A 22,323-nucleotide genomic window follows, 5' to 3' on the forward strand; every position below is an offset into this window, starting at 1 on the left:
ACAATATAGTAAATGCACAATTCTGTGCATGTTTGGACAGAATAAAGACCTACAGTTCTCAAGAGGCCCTGGCCAGCTGGATGGGGCATGCTGGGACACGTAGACCTTTTTTTCTGGGGCATGCAGAGTTGTAGACTTTTTCTATCAAAGCAGACATAGGATGGTGCCGTAAAATTATTTATTTCTTCTTATTTTTTTTCCATTCAGTTTTGCTACTTACATAAAACATGTTTATCCTTCTATCCCATCCAACACCTACAATATACCTGGAAGCAAGATAAGCCAATCAATATTAACCAAGAGTAGATTATTTTCTAGATGATGCACAACAAGCAACCCCATTAAGTGCGGAGTTCTTTAAAGGTGGAATGTATAAACTAGGATTCAAGGAATTATGCAATGTAAGAAATTAAAGAGATAGTAAGGGCCAAATCCAGTCTTCTTGGGATTCCAATACAGCTCTAAGGGATTCCCCAGATGAACATACCCTATCACCTGGCACTGCCACCTGTCTTGAAGCTTGTGATCATTTGGACATTTCCCAGCTTCTGTACTATCTTCCTCCATTCAAAAATATTAAAATGGCAGTAAGTGCTTTCAACTAAAACATTCTGGTCTCTTTTCCATTTGGTTGCATGCCTATTATCTTCAGGCCCACCCACTAGTGGAATGTGGCCCCTAAGAACTCTGAAAATGGGTTTGGCCCTCAGGCTGAGGTCCTACATCCCAATATACTGGTCGACTGAATAGAAGGCAGTATAAACGCTTCAATATAATAAGGAAGCCCTTTTGCTAGGCAACATCGACATTTATCTGCAGCATGAGTGCTCTGAACGGGCCTGCTAGCCTGACAAAAATACATTTCCAGCCAATAATGTGACAAGGGCTGGACCTCCAGCTGAAGTGCATGACCCCACCAGCTGAGACCGTTTGCAAATGATCATCCAAACAGCAGCAGGCGATGGAGCATGAAACTAACTGGGTGACTTTGGGCCAGCCACAGACTCTCAGTCCAACCTACTTCACAGCGTTGTTGTTGTGAGGATAAGATTGGGAGGAGGAGAGCTTTGTAAGCTACCTTGAGTTCCTTGAAAGGAAAAAAAATAAATAATAAACAGGCAAGGAGTCAACAATTGGGCTGGTACTGGTCACTGCAGCATCCTTTCTTTTATTTTTAAAAACATTTAAAAATAGTAGGGGCTAGTTGGCCAGAATTGTATCTAGCTATGGTCACTTATTTTGTTGTTTTTACTTCTAAAAAGCATTTTTATTTTTCTACAACCAATCAGTGCTTTCTCCCAAAGGATTATATTTAGCATATTGCTGTGATGGTGGTGCTATGATTTAACTAAGTTTGAAATGCAAAACTGCACAAGCCCAGAGTAGTAGTTGTTTAAAAAAATCAGTATCAACAAAGCAGGTTTACTGGTTTTTGATCTAACACATGGGGAATGTTGAAGTAGTTGTAAACATGATGATGGGGGAGAATGAAATGCATTGCTTCACAACTGAACTAAAAGAACATGCCTGTCTTTGATTATGGGATCCTGGCTGACTGGGGATTGCTGGAAGTTGTAGGGCTTCTTCTACCTAAGCATGCATAGAATTGCAGCCTATGTCCTGCTTCTAACATTACCTAACTGCACCACTGCATTTGGCACTCAGGTTGCCATCTGGCAAACAGACTAACTCTCGATCATACAGAAGCTGGCTATCTCTGCCCAAGGATGTCACCTCTTGTGGCAAGGTCTCACTAAGATGTGATTTGCTTACTTGTTTCTATTGATCTCCACATAGGTACAATCGCAGACTTCATCCCATTTGTCTTCTGCAGGGAAGGGAAATGCAGCGACATTGTAACATCCAAACAGTACTAGTTTTCTGTTGACATGATGTTTCTGAGGAATGGTCAGCATGCTGCTTACCTCTTTTCAAAGTGTGCAAGCAATGCCCATTGTTGTAATTCCATATTTTCAAACAGCCATCCCTTCCTCCCGTAACAAGCCTGGAATGTGATAAAAGTACAACATGATCCCTCTCACATGGATATGGGGAATGGGTTGCAATACCTAAAATGCATACTGGAGATTTTAAAAGGCACGTTGGAAAACATACCTTCTTCCAGTAGAATCAAAGGTGAGGCAAGTGATTGCAGAGCCACTGTGAGCATCAACAAATTCAAACAAGTGCTTTCCACTGTCAAAATCCCACACCTTCACCACCTTTAAAATGTGCACATACATAGAAAAACATTGGAATGAGTATTACTAGGATTCAAAGGCTCATGTCTGAAAAAGAGATCACAATTATCCCTGTTCTAGGCACAGATAAAATGCTACAAGCAATTCAGCCAGGAAACGGATGTGTGTTGGCACATGAAAAACTAACGTGGTGTAGGGGTTAATGTTGGACTGGGGATTCAGGAGATCTGGGATGTGGTTTCCACTCAGCTCTGAAGATCACTGGGTGATTTGGGGTCAATCCCTCACTCTCAGTCTCATCTATCCCACAGAATTGTTGTTGTGATGATAAAAATGAGTGGAGGAGAAACTTAAAATATTATATCCAAAATTAATCTAACATCAGTCCCATCCATTCCTACTTTAAATAGGACTAACACTAGCTACAATCCAAATTATTGGTTAAATAGCACCACTTCAAGTTGGAAAATAAACAAAGTATTCTGTCTTGCAGTAGTGTTTCACTTACAGAATCTTCCGAACAGCTCACAACATGCCTGAAGACTTTGTTGAATTTGCAACACAAAACTGGTTTCTTGTGAGAAGTCACCAAGTAAGGATCTGGAGCTGATCTGCCTCGTGGAGAAAATAAAAAAGAAATGATTGAATATTGACATCTAGATTTGTTTAGCTTAGGAAAAAGGGCTAGCCAGGGGAGACATGAAAGAGAGATACAAAAGTATGCATGGTGTACAGAAGGGTATAGGAAGGCATTTTTCCTCTCTCTTGCATAATACTAGAGCCTGAGGTCACTTCATGAAACTGATTCATAATAACATAATAAAGAACAGATCTTGGAAAGACATTTGACAGACTTTCTTCTCAAAACATCTAAAAGAAGATGAGCACCCCTGATGAAGGAACAGTTATTTTCTGAGACATGTTAGATGTAATAACCATCTCTAATAGACATTTGAGATTTCCTTTTCTTCTCATTTGGGAGGCTGACACCTGAAATATTCCACCAGCAAAAACCCTTACAATATGCTATTATAACTGTTTTGTCAACCCCTGACTCATGAGAGCTCCAGAGCTTTTGCTAACTGCATGGCAACTACTGGCATCAGATGAGGGTATGTAGCCTCAGCAGACATATCCCTGGACAGATATCAGAATATACCGATACATCAGTTTTGCCCCCTTATCTCTCTCGCTATATCAGGGCAAAGTTGTCAAAGATGGCATTTGCATCTGATGAAGGGGACAGTGTTGTTAAAAAAGACTAATGCATTTATTCTGACAAAAGTTAAGTTGCTAAAAGACTGTCGTTTTAACATTAGGCAATAAGATGTAAAATTTCCGTCCAGCATTAAGATTTTCTTAAGATTCCCCCCAAGCTGAATTTCAAAGGGAAAAATTGAAAGTGTTTGAAATGAAAAGTCTTATTAATGTTTCATTTCAGCACTTTAAATTAACCCATTTGCAGAAGAAATGGTAGAAAATATGCCTATTGATGTTTCAAGTATTCCATTATTTACTACACTCAAGTCTCAAAATGTACATTATACCTTTTTCATAAAATCCCAAGAATTCTGTGTGCAATTTTTGGTGTGATGGGTTTTCCATGAACACAAATCTTAGATGTTTAAGATTATGAATATGATCACTTTTCTATTTACCGTAATCTTAGATGGAGAACAGCCAGTGTGTCAGTAGCAACACAGAGTGATCTAGTGCCTGATACATAGTGGCAAGCACTAATCTCTCCTTTAATTCCATTGTTTTTTGAACAAGCTGTGAATAAGCATATCTGGTCTTCCATATCCCAGATCTGCAAGGAAGGAATGGATATCAAACTGAAAGCATGGGAAATGGAATAAGTATAACTCAGTATATCCAAAACATCAGGAGACCTTAACTGTGTTGTCTGTTGACATGGAAAATATTTTATCCTCTTCAGATATGTAGACATAGAAGACTGGAGCCATGTGGCTTCTAAGGATGCCTGTTGGCCTTCTGCAATTTGATCAGAACACAAGACACTGACACTTTCAAACATATAATGTAATCAAATACAGACATCAATTAAAACTTACATTTCTATAATTAAAAGGCACACACCAAGATTCTATTTTTGCCTCCACATCTCAGATTTTTTAAAAATGTTGTGGGTACCAGATGAATTCAAATACCATAAATGTGAAAAATCCTATGTCAGCACAAGCATGGTGTGCCTTGATGTCAACATGAGACATCATGTTAGATTGCTACATCTTGGATTGCTAGAAATCAAGGTGCAGTTCATCATTTGAGCCTCAAATACTTATTTGTATTAAGTATAGCACTTAACATGATAAATTTTCAAAGTGGCTGTTGTAAACAACTTCTTCTGACCTCAACAAGGAACCAGCATTAGTTGCACTGGATGCTATTTTTGATCCCAATTATTTTGAATTCTTCAGGCAAGAAAAGAAAAACTTCATTCTGGTTGGAACTTTTCCCCAGGAAGTTTCAATTAGGATTGGGAAGAGCAAAAGCAGAATCTGGCCCTCTAGTATTCATGAAATGAAGTTCACACAACTGGCTGCACAAAGGCTGCTGCAGGTAGATGGCACAGGCAGGCTGCTTGTGCAGGGCTCCATTCCTGGCAAACCCCGTGGCAGGTCTACAGCCTTTTGGACTGCTGCTGACGGTGTGGAAGAGGGACCCTGCTTGTGCAGCATGTAGGACTTGATTCCTGGTGAGTACCCTGCAAACAGTGGCCAAGCTCACCAGGAACTCAGACCCAAATCCAAAGCAGACTGAAGTCCAGGAAGCCAAGCCCAGAGAATCTGACAGAATCCCATCTGGAAACAGATTCCTCACACAGTCTTAGTTTCAAGCGAAGTAAGAATGGTTTCCAGCTATCAGCCAGTACAGGTGATTTAAGGGTGTATATTTCTTGAGGTTACGCAAATCTGCAGAACAATGCTTTCGTTGACTTTGTCGTTGCATAGCAAGTTTGGCCTACAATCTTTTAACAAATCATAGCAAAGCTTTCCCTCTGTGTATTTTAATTCTGTTTGATGGGGGGTTTAGCTAAGAATGTTAGCTTTTAAAAGCGACCTGAACAATTTGTTCTGAACTTTCATTGTTCCTTTGTTAGGGATCTATTGTTTGGGGTATAAAAGTACTCCATACAATTATTCCAATGGAGATTCTGGGATACATTTGTGCTCCAAACATGTTTTTGCTTTATAGAAAAATGTAAGAGGAAGGAGACTCCAATTTGGGACATTTTGTGATAACTTCATAAGAGGAAAAGTTGGTAGGACTGCTTATGTGTAAGTTACAATACAGAAGAGAGCTGGGGGGATGCCAATTATTCCATGATGTGAGACAAGGGCTACACATTACTGTTTAAATTTGCTATTAATTCACAATAGCGTTCATATTTTGATAGCTAATGGGCAGACTCAAAGATCAATAACAGACTTTTTGAAGAAAAGCTGTAATAACTTCTTACCCAGGCATATATGGATTCCACATCCGGATGATTCGATCCATGCCACCAGTTACGATGAGATTGCTCTTTTTACTGAGTGCAAATGTTTTCACTCCTTTGTGGACTTGAAAAACAATCTGATCTCCTTTGGCTCTATGGGATGAAGCTCCTAAGATAGGCTGCTGTTTCCTTGTCTTGGAATCTTCTCTGTGCTGTTTTATTTCTTTCATCTGTTGTTCAACATTGGTAGCTCCCACAACACAACCTGCAGAAGGACACAAGTGCTTATTAAACTGTCATTTAAAGCCTCTAGCTAAGAAATGTATGCAAAATAAATGACAATATGTTCTAGGACTTGAAATGATTCCTGCTTTCTTATAAGACAAGCTGCCTTTATAATGGATGTGGTACGTCCAGTAACAGACACAAATATGGTGGCCATGTGTCCTACTTTTCAGGGAACAGGCCTGTATTTCAAAGGTTGACCAACCCAAGCCCAACGCAAAGATAAAGAACCATCAAAAGGAAGAGCTGAACCTTGACGTTCAGAAGCATACAGAGTCTCTGGATTTTATCTCCCTAGCCCCCAGTTGGTATTACTTTAAAAAAATAAAGAAATTGTTCCTAAATATGCAACTATGCATATTAGGATATGCAATAGTTCTGCAAATCAATCCTCTTTTGTGGGGTTGGGGAATTTCCTCTCTTTGGGGGTACATGTTAAGTGGCTACCCTATACACAAAGGCCCCAGACCAGACTACAATTTCCAGTGATGTAATTTCCCAAATAGGGTTCTTTCTACCTCCTATTTCTAGTTTCTCCCAGCTCAGAGGAGGTAGCACATCATAGCCTGAAATCTCATGTAGTATGGAGTTTTGAGCATCTTTTTTAGCAGAAATCTGACTATGATACCATAACACGGAAAGAAAGTAGAGAAAGTGTGTAAACAACCTCCTAGATTAAAAAGTAGTGATATAATTACCTATTACTAAGGCAGTAGGTTCATGGCTTGAAGCAGAAATTACTGCTTTAATAGAATCATAGTAATTCAGCTAAGAAGACAGAAAAATAATATTGATTATCAAAACATGACAGTCTACTGGTTACAAAACAATGTTGAGATTGTGTTAGTCCTTTGTTGGCTTTGTAGTGCACTTTCATTCACAGCAACTCCTACCATTTACAACTGGCATATTGTTGCTGGGGAATGTTAGGGAAGGCTGCATTAAAAGGGCACAATGAAAACTATCAATTTCAAAGATTCGTAAGACAAATCAGTTCAATCCAAAGTCTATACAAAAGGGAAGGAGCAGCCAGTGATGTTTGATGAGGCAGGTATGGAGCAGCAGCGGGAGCAGGAGCAGCAAAACCCCTCATTCTGGGAAAACATGCCTTTTGTTTTTTGTCACTGGATTTAAAGAATCAGAAAGGCATTATAGGCACATTAGCAAAACATGAACTCCATGTTCATCACTGAACTATTCCTTCAGTCTAGGACAAAATGTCTAGTATGACTGCTTGGCTTTGTTGTAAGAAGTTTAAACCTGAAAGGTCATGTTTAAGAAATGTTAAACACAACTAACAGAGTCAGACTAAATAAACCCCTTCTTCTCTCTTGCAATATACTGATTTGTACAGAAACCATTTTCTTCCTCCCTAACATGACTCTAGGACAGGCAGGCTGAAAATAATCCCTTGTGTTGGATTTCGCAGTTGCTGCTCTACCTGCCTTTTCTCTCTTGTAATATATTGATTTGTAGGCGAACCTTTCTCTTTACCTGAGTAACCCAATCTCCATGAACTTTCCAACGGATGTAAGTGACATTTGGAGAAAGAACTGCATTCTCAAGACCAATATTAGGAAGGTTTTCTAATTTGGGAAGCTTCTTCCATGTCCTGAAACAGCCACAAGAAGATTATTTTTTTCCTTAGAAATATAACTAAGCATGACAATGCTTGATTTAGCTATTTATCTTCATAGGAAATACCAAATCTTTGATTTTGCAAAGCCTGTCATATTTATTCTATATTCCATGATGGTAAAACTAACCAAGATACTCCTAAAGCAATTGGTGTGCATATGGATGTCACAACAGGATCGCAACTGTGGGCGCTTTCTGGAGCCCCAGGAAGATTGATGGCTTACTTAGAGGCCCCTCAGAGTGAGGCATCAGAACTACTTCAGAGAACTGGACCAGCTCTCTTGCAGTGTAGTAACTGTCATGGCTCTCCAAGGCAGTCAAGGCCTTACCCAGAGAGGTCCTCAAAGTGAGGAATAAGGCAGGTGGCAGTGGCCATTCCAGAGAGATGCATCCATGCTTTACTGCTGTGGCACTGGCTTTAGCAAGAGAGTCTCCGAAGCATTTGGAGCTCTCTGAAGCAGCTGCCTTCAACAGTGGGATGGCAGAGGTAGAAGCACAGAGGCACAGGTGGCAGTGAGCTGTGTGGCCCTCCCACTGTGTGTGTGCACGCGCACGTGCAGCATGATCTGCTGCCCCTCAGGATGGCTTGTTACATGGAATTGGAGCACATGAGATCCAGGGCTCAAAGACAACCCACTGCTTATTTCTGTTTTCATTTCTCATTTTAAAAGTGCAAGTACTTGCCTTAAGACTTCTCCCACTGAACGTAAGAGCAAGATATTGACACATCCCTGCAATAGCAAAAGGAAAACAAACAGGGTACTCAAAGCACATAAAAGGAAGCTGCATGATTCTCTTCATGTTTGGATAAGAAACTGCAGTGAAGTTTTCACAATTGTACATCTCACCAGAAGCAGAACACACAGCCTTGAGAGGCATCTGATAGAGGCAAGTTGCCTTGCTATTGTTTGGGTTGAAAGAGACTCAGCGATGATTTGCTGCTTCTCATTCTGCCTCGGTACATTAAAAAAGTGTCCCAACTATGTTTGGCTGAAAAAACAAGTACTGTGAACTAGGTTCTTCCTTATTTTCCTTCCGCCTGCTGGCCTTGTTCCTGTATATAATGCTGATGACTGAACATCGCACAGACTTCTCAGTTTATGACACTTGGATGAACCTGGACACCAGCTCCTCATCAAAGAGAGCTCAAGGCATGTGCAGTAAAATCCTTTTCAAGTTTCTTGGAATGCATGAAATATTCTGCACCAGTATTCTTTCTAGCATCCTTCCTGGCATATGCAACTTGACTGGCACTCATAAAACATTGCAGCTTGCATTGTGCAGTCCTACCAGCTCTGCTTTGCTTGCTCCCAAATGGGTTCTACTACAGCACAAAGCTGTATAGCAGTACATATCCTTGCAAGCCAACATACCTTTAAACGAGAGGTAAGCAACTGGTGCCCTCCAGAAGTTTTGGACTACCGAGTTTATGGCTAAACTTCCCTTCTCTGTGCAATGTAGTTAATGTAAAAGGCAACAATAAATTATTACAAATCACATCATTAGTGTCAGGTGCAGTTAGGTTCTATGCTAAACTACGTTTTAAGACAAACTTTTCCTAGCACATCTTTTTGAAATACATACCTGGTCATCACCATAAAGAATCATACATTCATCATCATCTGTATAGCTGAATGGGAGGGAGAAAGGAAGAAAATGAATATGCTTTAAAATCAGTGTTTTGCTCAAAAATTACTGGACTTTCCAAGGTCTTCCAAGAAAAACAAACTGAACACATACCTAAAAGTTAGTCTGTAAAATGCCCAAGATTTTAGCACAAGCTAAGATGTGCAGAGCCTACTTCTTATGTAACGATGCACATTGAGGGACAGGCCTGTCATAACATGCTATCTCCTATAGGTTTGGGACCTTTGGGTTTCTGAAGCTTAAGCATGGAAAAACGCAAGAGCTGAGCTACACAGCAACACTTTATGTCATCAGCATCCAGCCACCTCGGGCAGCAGCTCTGGCTGTAATGCTCTGGTAGGGCCCATCAGCAATGCCTCTCTATAGCACCAATGCAGGATGTTGGGTCTGAGGGGCTGCCACTTTAATTTTTCTCCAGTGCCTTAGAATGCCCAGTGCAGCATCATTCCATGGCACTGTGAGACATTTCCAAGGCAGTTCCCAGAAGCCCACTCCCCCCACCCCCCTGCAAGCCTATGACTGGAGGGACAGAGTCTCTCTGATAGAGGAATGGCCCCACCAGGTGGCACTCTGCCAAGGGCTCCTTCAACCTTGGAGGGGTGAGTGTTCTGAATTGTATCTCCAAAGCTTTGTGTCCTGGTTCAAGCAACTTTCCAAAAATTATTTCCAAGATGTAGTGAGCCATGACTAAATATGTCAGTAGTATTTATAACATTGGTTCAACATGACAAAATATACACAATCAAGTTGCCTTTCAGAAACTGATTTCTATGAATCAGGATCTCACCTCAACCTTTCAGTCCTGGCCATTTCTGCACATCATTTCACTCCATCATAAGCCACACCTTTGTTCAGTTCTTAGCAAAGGAATTTAAAGATCCCAGTTCATTTATTACATAAATTAAATGCATTTATTTTTATTAAAATAATTGCACCTTGCTCTTTTACTATAAAGGGCTTCAGTATACTACAAAATGAACAACACAATTAAAACAAAACAATTTAACTTACTTTAAAATATAGTTAAAATCCAAAAGCAAACCACTGGTAGCAGAGCAGCAAGAACAACAGTTAATAATCTCCCCAACTGCTAATAATGCTGAAGGGCCTATTTTGCTAATCTCTGCCCTCTATTTTGATGATGCATTTCCTCTCTTTGGCAATGCAAAGTGGCCAACCTAAAAGAGAGCCTCTGTGTTTGGACAGGAATACATAAAAGAAAGTGATTCTTAAGATAAATTATCTGGGACCAGGTGAGGATTTAGAAGGTCAAAAGAAGTGCCTTACGTTGGTCCCAGAAACAAAGAAAGCACCAAATGAAAGTAAAATATTATCAATATTATCAAGATACTCCAAATTAAGGTGCTCCATACCATGGTTGTCATAGAATATTTAACACTGACATTGTATTAGGACATTGCAAGAAAATTAAAATGGTATTTCTAGTTGGTTCCTAACCAACGCAAGAAAGTCCAAGGCAGGCATCAGGGCTAGTGCATTTGTATGAAGATGCTAATGCCAGGAATGGTTAAAAGTCCCTCCATAAACTAATATGCCTTAAAAAGGAGGAGTGGGATAATAAATGTCATTGTAGGAACAGACCTATTCATAAAAGTATGTCATGATTATTTGCTGATTACCAGCATATGACGTAAACTCAGAACGGCTTACCAGTAATCCAGGTTCAAAGGTACAGCTTCCAAACCACTAATCTGAAGGTAGGGTTCAAAGTTGGAGCTTTCATAGAACTGCAGCTCATGATCCCTGTCACAAAATTAAAATATGATCTCTTTTATCTCCATGGATTGTACAGGTACATTTCCCACAAAGGGTTGAATAGCAATCAGCAGCAGGTATGAAAAGGGCAACTTCTATGTCAGTGATCATTAAGAAAGGATTGAACAGTAAAATGCCAACATCGTAATGCCTTTATGAAAATCTGTGGTCTGATCAGAAAGCTGTCAACAGTTCTGGTCCCTGCACCTCAAAAATGATATTGTGGTTCTGGAAAAGGGAACCCAAAATGACTGGGGGAGGATCTCCCTACAAGGAAAGCTTACTATGTTCAGGGATTTTTAGTTTAGTAAAAATAAGTAGAAGACATATTTTGTAAAACTATGGATGGCATGGAGGAATGAAAATATAGCTCATAAAACCAAAAGCCCACAATCATTCAATGAAGCTGGATGGTGGCAGATTCAAGACACACAAAAGGAAGTACGAATGTGGTGCAGAATAAAATTATGCAACGTGCTTCCACAATATATGGCAATGACCTTTTAAAGGGGGAATAGACAGATTGAGAAAGGCTTTGAATACAAATTGCTGGAGAACACCAGTTGGATGGGGCTGTTGCCCTCATGTCCTGCTTCTGGGCTCCCCAGGGACAACTGGTCAGTCACTGTGGGGAACAGGATGCATATATTCTGAGGGATTTCTGATCCACTCCAGTAGAATGGGTCTTATGTTACCTTTAGGAAGACTGTGTTCACTGGAAAAATGGTTTTAAGGTTAAAATTCCTTCCCTGACCCCTTGATCCTATCCAATCTCTGGAGTCTCTGTAGCTGCTCTTTGCTTAAATGGAGAAAGATTAACTCTGATCATATATCACAGTAATTACATCTAGTTAGGCCATGCATTACAGGGCATGATCTTATGCTAGTTTAGACAGAAAAAAGACTTACAAACCCTGGGCTGGTTTTTTTTGGGGGGGGGGGGAGTCTAAACTTGCTTAAGATTGGACCTCAAATTCACCAGCTTTTCCAGTGCAAGCCAAGAACCCAGATTATTTTGTTTATGCAGATATTTCCAGTGAATCCAAACCTCAAAAGGAATTCTGATAAAGGATTTATTTTATGTTTTGTGTACATAATACTTACCCAGTTCCGAGGATTAGCTTATTGTATGGCGTCATGACAGTGAAATCCATCAACCATTTGGATTTTCTGTGAGCTTTTTCCTAAAATACCCCTCCCCCACAAATAATAGTTAAATACTGCATGCCACTTCTGAATTACAAATGCTATAAATTTGTCGCACATCTTTCAAAAGAAAATTTGACAAAAGATGATGGGTACCAGAAGATGGTCTAGACAGCATACTAAAAAGCAGAGACATCACCCTGCTGACAAAAGTGCATATAGTCAAGGCTATGGTTTCCCAAGTTGCAATGTATGGCTGTGAAAGCTGAACCATAAGGAAGGCTGAGTGCCAAAGAATTGAGATCTCTAAATTATGGTGCTGGAGAAGACTCCTACAAGTCCCTAGGACTGCAAGGCAATCAAACCAGTCAGAGGAGATTAAGCCTGACTGCTCTCTAGAAGGCCAGATACTGAAGATGAAATTCAGATACTTTGGCCACCTAATAAGAAGGACTCCCTGGAGAAGAGCCTAATGCTGGGAACAACTGAGGGCAAAAGAAGGGGACGGCAGAGAATGAGGTGGTTAGATGGAGTCACTGAAGCAGTCGGCGTGAGCTTAAGTGGACTCTGGGGGATGGTGGAGGACAGGAGGGCCTGGAGGAATGTTGTCCATGGGGTCGCGATGGGTCGGACGTGACTTCACGACTAGCAACCAGAAGATGGAGAGAGCAGGATAAATGAAGAGGGATTTATTTATTTATTAAGATAAGTAGGTTGGAATGGAATGGCTAGAATAAGCCATTTTTTGATTCAGTAAAACCTTCAAGCAGTGTACACTCGTGTGAGTTACAGACATTATGCCCACCCTGTTTGAGTGAAGCCACACCAGCTGGCAATCTGGGCATGGCTCCTGCTATGGTACATGTCTGTAAGGATCTCCCTGCTCCACATTTGTGTGTGTGTGGGAGGGGATGCACAGTCCCACAGCAGGGAGGGGAGGGTAGGCACGTGAGTCTGTGTTGCAGCATGTTCTTCTCCCAGAGCTTCACAGAGCTGCAAGTGTGGCGTAGTGGTTAAGAGCATGGGACTGGGACTCAGATGATCTGGGTTCTAGTCCCCACTCGGCCATGGAGCCAACTGGGTGACTTTGGGCCAGTCACAGACTCTCAACCCAACCTACCTCACAGGGTTGTTGTTGTGGGGATAAGATGGAGGAGGAGATGTAAGCTGCCTTGACCCCTTTGTAGGAAAAAGGCAGGATATAAATCGAAAAATAAATAAAAATAAATAAATATATGTTGAGAGCTGCAAAACTATGTGCTAGTTAGGAACACCTGCCCCTAGTGGCTGAAAATGTTACTGCAGATTTAGCTGTATTACTGGACACACTTAATTTAAATTAGCTAATGCATTTTTAAAACAACCTTGAGGTGCATAATTCTAGGATGTCCTTAGTAGGAGACTGTCCTGGATCTAGCTTACTACAGTCAAGGATATCGAGTACCAAGTTCAGCTCAGTGTCTCATTCAGTCCAGGGCATGTGCCAAGCATACCCTGCACTAAGACCAGCCCTCTGAGAAAAGCAGAACTTTTAAATGTCAGCTTTCCTGAATCTAAGGTAGAGGGTGCAGTACCACAGAAATAAACAAAGAAAGAATCCTGAAAATGTGACATACAAACACCATCTTGCTTCGTTTTAACTTGAGTTCTGGTGACCAGAAGGAAATATTTCCATCTTCTCGGGCTGTTATTAATGTGCTATCTGGCAGTGAGCGAATGCGCAGCATGGGGTCCCCATGTGGAATCTCTTTTATTGATGCAGGAAGTGAAAAGGCCATCTCTTTCAGTCGGGCAGATGCCGCATCCTGTTCAGAGTATTCCAGCTGCATGTATGTGCAGAAGTCATGCTAGTTACAGGGGGAAACAGAGTCAGTTCTTAATTTAGTGTATGGGCAGTCTGATCCTATGTATGTTTACTAAGAAGGGAATCCAACTCACCCAATTCACACATCACAACCACCCATGGTAAACAAACCACGTATTATTAAAAATGAAGTAGGGCTGAACAAACATGCTAGTTCCCACCCAACCACCGCTTCTGCTGCAGTTAGGCAAGGCTAAACAACCAACAGTGTTCCATCGCTGGGTTGTCTAAATTCAGAACTCTTCAGTTTTTTGATGAGAGACAACCCAAAGTTCCAGTTTGGATGTAACCATAAACAAGCCAGGGACACAGCATCCTGCTTATCTCATGCTAGTTTATGGTGACACAAGGTGTCTCACATTTCTAGCCATGATATGTGAACTGGGCCACTGTACTCAGTGAAGCTTACTCACAAGTAAATGTGCATAGAAGAGCAAACCAAGGATACTTCCAGAAGTGACCTTTATTTTGCAATTCCCCAGGGGGTCCAGAGGTAGTCATCCTCTATTGCAATTCTCTTGTGATTGCCCAAGTCTTTTTCCATCTTACCAGAAAAAAAGCAATTATTTAAAGAGGAAAAGATGGAATAACTGCACAATGCCTTTTGGCAGTACTAGGAATTTTCTGTGTGTGCGCGTGTGTATGAAAGAGATATTTTTAGCTAATTCAAAGGAAAAATTAAGTAGTTACATATCAGTGTTTCAATTAACCCCTTGGTTGAAAAGAACTTATTCAGTGCCATCTATTACAGTGAAAGTTATTTCTCCCTCAGCCCCGCAGTCCTGGGAAGCTTGGTTTTGGCACCCTCTTTTTGGCCTTTCCAGCTAGCTTTGTGTTTTATTTATCTCCAGTAGACCCTTTTTCATTTCTTGCTTATCCACATCTTAGAAATTCTTTTTTCTTCTTAGATCTGCTTTTTCTACTGTTTCCAAAATATACACTTACCCACTGAATCCTGCCAGTTGCAGAATAGTCTATTTTCATAAAAAGCTTTTCTATTTGTTCATCGCTCTGCAGAGGCAAAGGAACATGCATAATAAACTTTTGATATGCATAGCATCAAGATTTCATGAGATACTTTCTAAGTGTAGTCCTTGAGAAAATTTATCAATAGGTTCATTCCCGTAAATGGGAATGTGAGAGCCAGTGCGGTGTAGTGGTTAAGCACATGAGACTGGGACTTAGGTGATCTGGGTTCTAGTCCCTGCTTGGTCATGGGACCAACTGGATGACTTGGACCAGTCACAGACTCTCAGCCCAACCTACCGCACAGGTTTATTGTTGTGGGGATACGATTGAGAGCAGCAGGAAGAGAATTATGTAAGTCACTTCGTGCTCATAAGAAAAAAGCAGGATAGAACTCAAATAATTACATAATAATGTGCAAACGTGGGAGCAGCAGCAAAGATTAAGGGCCAACAGGGCTGTGCATGGGAGACAGGCTCCATTTTGTTAACACAAGTAGAAACTAGGGTCCAAATTATGCACAAGAGAAGAATCCAACTCAAGTTATATTTGTGCATGCATGTATTGAGCATTACATGTGTGCAACCTGTTGTGCAACACTTGTACATAACACTTGTGTACCTGCTTTCAGAACACACTGTGCAATTGTATGCACATCTACTTGGGCAACGAATTGTGCAACAGAAAGACATGACAGAGCTCTGCTAGTGCTGACTTTGTGGAATGTTGCCAAGGAGTGCCAGCCACATGCAGGAAGCAAAAGCAGGAAGAACTTCCTAACCCATCCCTTCCCTCTGTAGGTCTGGCATACAGCTATCGCCATTAAATTTCCAATAGTGATTTGCTTACTGCATTATGTGATCCCACACATTTCTTTAAGATGTGCTTGAAGTTTTCCACATCCAAGGATTTATGCCCATTAATTTCTAACTCCTGGAAGAAGACAAGGTAAAAGGAAAACATTATGTGGTATTATAAAATAACAGACTTGACAAAGCCCAACTTCTCAAAGCAGAATTTCATAGTGTTACCAATTCTTTCTCCCTGAATAGTTCTAATGTGCAAGTGAAAGCTGAACATCAAATAAAGGCATTTCATATTCCCTCTCTTCCCCAAAAATGAGGCCAAGGGTTCAAAGGGACTCTGAACTGCTTTCAGTATAAGGCAGATCTGTTTCAACTCATAGGATTTCCTGTTTTTCACTTTATGCTGCAGCTGTTCCTTTAACAGCAGCTTGACATGCTGCAAAGCACATGACAGTTGTTAGCTCCTTGTCATGAGAAGCTTCACCTGCTTATTTCTGCTTTTCAGAATTATATCAAGTTAGGAGGACAAGTCACATTTTCTAGCTAGCTGGCAACCCTATTCTCTCCCCATGTAAAGCTTTTTACTGATGCAGAAGTGGTTATGAATGAGTTCAGCCAAGTTTGTGGAAGGAATTCTCTCTATCCCATGTCAAAGCCTGGATATACTCGAAAGAGTAAGCTAGAAGCCCATGAAGCTAGAACTTCTGGGGGAAATACCAAGTTTGATGAAACAGAGGTGTGCTAGACCATTCAGGATAAGTAGGTAGCTTCTACAGTAGTTGAATAAGGGCAAAAAGGGAGTGTGCTTAGTGGAAAAGAAGAGTAGTGGTCAGGAAAGTGGATGAGGACAAACAAGATGATCATGTGTCCCTCTTTATCAAGGACATTCCTCTATCTGAATGGTTTTAGAAGAAGTTTGAGGAGCTGCCCAGTTCAAAATTGATTTGAAGATAAAGAACCATAAGAAGAGAGTGTTCTGTTCTTGGTTGCCCCTCAGCCATTAACAACTGAACAGCAAACTAAGCAGACAGACAGGGTACCTGGTTATATTCTTCGATGTGATGAAGACATACTATATTTAACTTATTGTAATTTACATCTAAGCAGATAAATTAAGCAAAATTAATGCAAACTGTGTGTTCTTTCATGCTTTTTGGTGAAATATTTTCTCCTTTCTATTTATGTGCAAGCCACTGTACGACTTATCTGGGCCTAAAATCATATAACTGACTCATAAAATCTCGTTATGGATCATTTCTGTGTTAACAGAAATTGGATCTTGTAGAATCATTTTATGCTATACCAGCAATGATTATTGTCCTCTAATCATTATTAGTCCTCTAGCCTAACACAACTCTCAGCGACATCACGAGCTCTAACACAAGCCCCACCCTCAATATTTACTTATCTGAAGTGCAGAACAGTTCTGAGGTATGAATATAACAGTGTAATTGCAAATGAAAAAGAAATGACTGTGTTACTGGCATTAGAGGAAAGGCGTCTTTTTCAGTAAAATAATACATGCCAAAATATGTGATAGCCAAACCTGAAAGGCTGCATGGAGCTTCTGAAACTGATCAAGATTTAGCAGATGCTCAGCCTTGAGACAAAAAGCAACATGGAGTCATTAACACATTATATGCACAGGACTATTTTAAGAGTCAAAGGCACCCAAGGACTGAATGTTCTTTAACATGCCCCTACTATCTATCTATCTATCTATCTATCTATCTATCTATCTATTAAAACATTTTTATGCCGCCCCATTTGCCGAAGCCTCGGGGTGGCTTACAACACTACGTTAAAATAATTATAATATAAATCAAAAATATAAACATTAAATTAAAAAAACAAAAATATAGTATAAAATAAGCCGCCCTGGCCAGATAAAATCCAATAATATTAACAGTTAAAATGCCGCTTGAATAAAAAGGTCTTCGCCTGGCGCCGAAAAACAAATAACGACGGCGCCAGGCAGACCTCTCTGGGGAGCGCGTTCCATAACTTAGGCGCCACCACAGAGAAAGCCCTCCTCCGAGTACCTACCCTCCTAATTTCTTTCACGGAGGGTTCCCGGAGAAGGGCCTCTCCCGCAGATCTCAAGGGGCAGCTGGGCATATATGGATGCAAGTGCTCCTTCAGGTAACCAGGACCCAAGCCGTTTAGGGCTTTATAGGTCATCACCAACACCTTGAATTGGGCCCGGACTTCAATGGGAAGCCAGTGAAGCTGACGGAGGACTGGAGTCATGTGAACATAATGCCCAGTCCCTGTCAGCAGCCTGGCAGCTCTATTTTGAACCAATTGAAGTATCCGGACCGTCTTCAAGGGTAGCCCCACGTGGAGCGCGTTACAGAAGTCAAGGCGGGAAGTCACCAGTGCGTGTGTCGCTGTCGCCAGGCAGCTGTACTCCAGGTAGGGGCGCAGCTGATGGATCAGCCGAAGCTGAAGGAAAGCGCTCCTCGCCACTGCTGTCACCTGAGCTTCCAATGAAAGCTCTGGGTCGAGGAGCACTCCCAAGCTGCGGACCTTGTCCCTAAGAGGGAGTGCAACCCCATTCAGAACAAGGTTCAGTTCACCCTCTCCGAAGTCCGAACCACCAACCAACAGGACCTCTGTCTTGTCTGGACTGAGCTTCAGTTTTTTGGCCCTCATCCAGCCCATTACCTCGGCCAGGCACCGGTTCAGTACAGCCACTGCCTCACCTGGATTGGTGGAAAACGAGAGGTAGAGCTGGGTATCATCAGCGTACTGATGGTTCTGCAGCCCACACCTCCTGATGACCTCTCCCAGCGGTTTCATGTAGATGTTGAACAGCAACGGGGACAAAATGGACCCCTGCGGTACTCCATGGCATAACTGCCATGGCGCAGAGCCATAGTCCCCCAGCACCACCTTCTGGAACCGGCCATTGAGATAGGAGCAGAACCACTGCAAAGCAGTGCCTCCGACCCCCAATCCCGCAAGCCTATTCACTGCATAATTTATCAGTGTCTTTGGGGGGGACAAGTTAAGTGGTTTCCATATTCCCATTAAATCTGAGGAAGTGGGAGTATCCTTTTGCTCTATCAAGACCTACAATTAGGAGTAGTGCAGTGGAAAACTTGGAAGTTTAGGTACTTATCAAGGCAATCCCATAGCCTCTTCTCCAATGAGAGACCAAAACTCCAGGCAGCTGTATTGAACCGTGTGAACAAACCAGTTCTAAATTTTTTAGCTCCTCCACGAGGAATCTTTCTAAAACTACTCAGTCTCACTTTCCATTCAAGACCAAACCACCCCCAAATACTTTGTATTACAACAGGGAACAATATCCTGTTACTGGGAAAATTAATTCCCCATCTACTGCAAGGGTTGCAAATAAGGGAACAAACTTTTGAGATAGAAGTGTGGCAGATGACAGCAATGTCATTCATACTTGTGAGTCCAGGCTCCTTGACTCCACTGGTTTTCTGCCACAAATTTACCCAATCGTTTAAACCTGCAAGAATGTAGAAACCTCAGAAGGCAGGCCCCAAAACAAATAGGTCACATGAGCATTTATTTTTATGTGTATAAAAACATGAGCATTTTAATAAAACAAGCCCCTACAGTTTCCACTTCCCCATCCAATTACTGTATTTCCCCAGAATTTCAGAGGTGCCTATACTACAGAAACACATCAATAGAATCTTGTTCATGTGGAAAGCAGCTGGGACACAGGGTGGAGGTACTGAGGAAAAGCAGGGGTTGGGTTAAGTACTACCATCTAATATAATAATGTATTGTTTATATTCCATTTGTATCTGGAGTGGCGTATATTATAAGCACAAAACTACACAATATAGTATTTTTAACAATACAGTGCCAATTTCTTTTGCCTGCTGCTGCTTTCTCCTAAATCACCCCCTTCCTGACATAATTGTAGAGCAGATAAGCAACAGCTGAGCTTGTGCATTCATGAGTTTGTTTGCAACATGCCATTATGGCCCAGTCTTTGCTATGTTCTATCCCCTACTTGCATCTTTTAACAGATACAGCATGCACTTCACTGTATGTGGCATTTGCAGGTGTTATGAGTAATACACTGACACTTATTAATACTTATCACTGCAGCCTAGCATGCCTTACAAATGTACTTGCATGGCCGAAAAGAATAGTAGCATTTGTATTTGTTCCAAGGTTTATAATGGTCATACTCCTTTTCTAGTTAAAAAAAAACCCCAAAACTTTGGCTGCATTTGCACTAAATCTAAACTGTGGTTTAGGTTGGCCATGATTTGTTGCTTTAGCTATAAGTGGTCTTGCAGAAGAGCAGACAAACAAGCTTCTTTTCTCAATTTCTTTTTTGTTTTCCTTTTGCCCATTTTGTCGGTCCAGTTTCATTTTAGGCTCTTCTCACTGCTTATGTCCAGGGCAAATAGCTATGCAAACAAGCCAGGGAGAAACCATAATTTAAACAAGCCAGTTTTTATAAGCCAGCAACAAACCATGACTTTTATTTGTGATTTGTAGTTAAATTTCAACATGACAAGTCAGAGTTCAACAAACTACATCATGGTTAATAGCATGTGTTGTAAGCCGCCCCGAGGCTTTGGCAAGGGGCGGCATAGAAATGTTCTAATAATAATGATGATGATGATGATGATGATGATAATGATGTACAAACCAGGCCATTCTGAATATTGAAATATCTAGGAAGTCAGAATTTGCATGTTGGAAATTGTACATGTGTGTATCACATCCATCTTTCTAGGTTACAGGGAAATTATAATAGAAGGCAGTATTTTATTTTTAGTGTAGCACGTAAGAAACCACATCTCTATAACAGTTGGAACATATATTATTAGGAAACTGTTAAAATAGCTTCCTGCTGTCCAGTGATTTCTCTTGTGGCCAAAAAGTTTACAAGTATTTGGAACTACTATCTAAGAGCCTTTGCAGGTTTGTTTCATATTCCCAGTGGTGGTTTGTGTTTGAGAGGCTGGTTTTGGTGGCATACCAATGGCAGTTTTAATATGTTTCATGGTGCTAAATACACAGATACAGGGAGGTGTTCTCCAACATAACACATTTCTGTTTATCAAACAAATTTGACATGTAAAATCTTTCCAAGGCGTTTCTCTTTATGTGTTCTGCTGCTACTACCGCTACATTTTCTCACAGTTCTTCACAGCAGCATTCAAAAGCCCTTGGGGCCCAGAAAGAGAATTCACTATACCTTTCCTTTCCACTGACTTCTAGAAGGGTCAAGATGGTGATGGACACTTTCATTCTCTGCTATATTTTCCACCAGTCCAATGGAGTGACTCCTCTGCTGCCCTTTTAGCAGCTCCTTCATCAGCCATTCTGGAAGTTGGGGTGTCTCCTCCTGAGTGTCTGCAAAGCTGCCAGTGGAAACAGGAGATGCAGCCTGCAGCCTGAAGCCTCCCACTGAAGTCTGAGCCCGATGGAACAAAGGGTCTGTTGTAGCGGTGGACTCCTGCAGCTCAGCCAGAATGCTGTCGAGCACAAACACCAGGAGGTAGCCATGTGGCACTGCTATTATTATTATTCATTAATTAGTTGCTGGCAGCAGTAATAGTAACAGGAGAAGCACCAGTAGCTCCCTTTCAGACTGGGGTCAGAGCATACTGTACAAGACACTCATGGTATAGCTCTTTACATTCATATTCCACACATTGTTTAAAATGGGAAAAAACTAAGACATAAAAAGAGAAATGACTTGGTCCAATTCTTAGAAGCACTGTGTAACAGGAACACAAAAACAAGAAGGCAAATTGCATAGCTCCATTGTAGACATTTTCTTTATTAGGGTACACAGAAGGACATGATTTGAGAAGAGGGCCTCATAAATATTTCTTTTTATTTTCAGCCTTACTAACAGTTGCTAGAGAATAGAAAATCTGTATATATTTAAGTGAAATTATAGGCACATATAAAGTGTACAGTTAGTTTCTTCCTTGTCCTACCTAAAAGAACATTATGGAATTACACAGAAAAGCAGATTGAAATATTATTGTCTGTTTTGTGTTCCTATATCTCACTGTTGAAAATAACAAAAGAAGAGGTGGGGAATAAACAAAAAAGCAACCAGGCAGACCAGCTGGTTGCAAATGAACAGACGTAATCTTCTTCTCTGCACAGGAAACAAGGCGCCTAAATTAATGCCTAGCAAATTTTTTCGAATCATCCTGCAACAAGGCAGAATGAATTTTTGTAATGTTACATTGCCTCAGACGCTCTCCTACAGGACCGCAACGAAAAGTCCTTCAAATATGAGAACTTTCTTGTGGTATAGTCCTCACATGATTAGAATTGCATGAAGGGAGACCAGGGACACATGAGCTCCCCCCATTCTGCTGGTGCATTCCCATTACCCAGTCAAGGTACCCTGGGAAGCTCGGCCAGGGCCAGGGCCAAAGTAGTTATGATGGAACTGGGGGTGGGGGGGTCACACCTCAGCAGGACCCCACCAACAGGTGCCCCCAAGATTTGCTCCTCCTCTTCACCAATGCAACCTGCGTGTTCACCTGCCCCTCACTGCAGCCC

The 22,323-nt window shown here is 41.2% G+C and overlaps 1 protein-coding gene across 5 annotated transcripts in view; it reads right to left on the minus strand.

Moving 5' to 3' along the window:
* Positions 1–22,323, minus strand: part of LOC123029058 (WD repeat-containing protein 64-like) — a 51,159-nt gene that overhangs the window by 24,836 nt on the left and 4,000 nt on the right. For 3 of the 5 annotated variants that reach the window (XM_044441550.1, XM_044441548.1, XM_044441551.1), the window contains exons 2-20: positions 20,993–21,272; positions 17,339–17,392; positions 15,836–15,919; positions 14,966–15,031; positions 13,773–14,003; positions 12,115–12,194; positions 10,906–10,998; positions 9,172–9,217; positions 8,272–8,318; positions 7,444–7,561; positions 6,648–6,717; positions 5,686–5,929; positions 4,094–4,196; positions 3,860–4,011; positions 2,710–2,812; positions 2,116–2,222; positions 1,926–2,005; positions 1,774–1,828; positions 221–266 (exon numbers count right to left, since the gene is read on the minus strand). In XM_044441550.1, coding sequence (XP_044297485.1) covers positions 221–266; positions 1,774–1,828; positions 1,926–2,005; positions 2,116–2,222; positions 2,710–2,812; positions 3,860–4,011; positions 4,094–4,196; positions 5,686–5,929; positions 6,648–6,717; positions 7,444–7,561; positions 8,272–8,318; positions 9,172–9,217; positions 10,906–10,998; positions 12,115–12,194; positions 13,773–14,003; positions 14,966–15,031; positions 15,836–15,919; positions 17,339–17,392; positions 20,993–21,272 — 2,059 coding nt within the window. The remainder of the gene's footprint in view (positions 1–220; positions 267–1,773; positions 1,829–1,925; positions 2,006–2,115; positions 2,223–2,709; positions 2,813–3,859; positions 4,012–4,093; positions 4,197–5,685; positions 5,930–6,647; positions 6,718–7,443; positions 7,562–8,271; positions 8,319–9,171; positions 9,218–10,905; positions 10,999–12,114; positions 12,195–13,772; positions 14,004–14,965; positions 15,032–15,835; positions 15,920–17,338; positions 17,393–20,992; positions 21,273–22,323) is intronic. The other 2 variants (XM_044441552.1, XM_044441549.1) reach the window with 2 other exon arrangements.

This window comes from Varanus komodoensis, unplaced genomic scaffold (genome assembly GCF_004798865.1).
Source record: "Varanus komodoensis strain SLA01 unplaced genomic scaffold, ASM479886v1 scaffold4, whole genome shotgun sequence".
Lineage (NCBI taxonomy): Eukaryota > Metazoa > Chordata > Lepidosauria > Squamata > Varanidae > Varanus > Varanus komodoensis.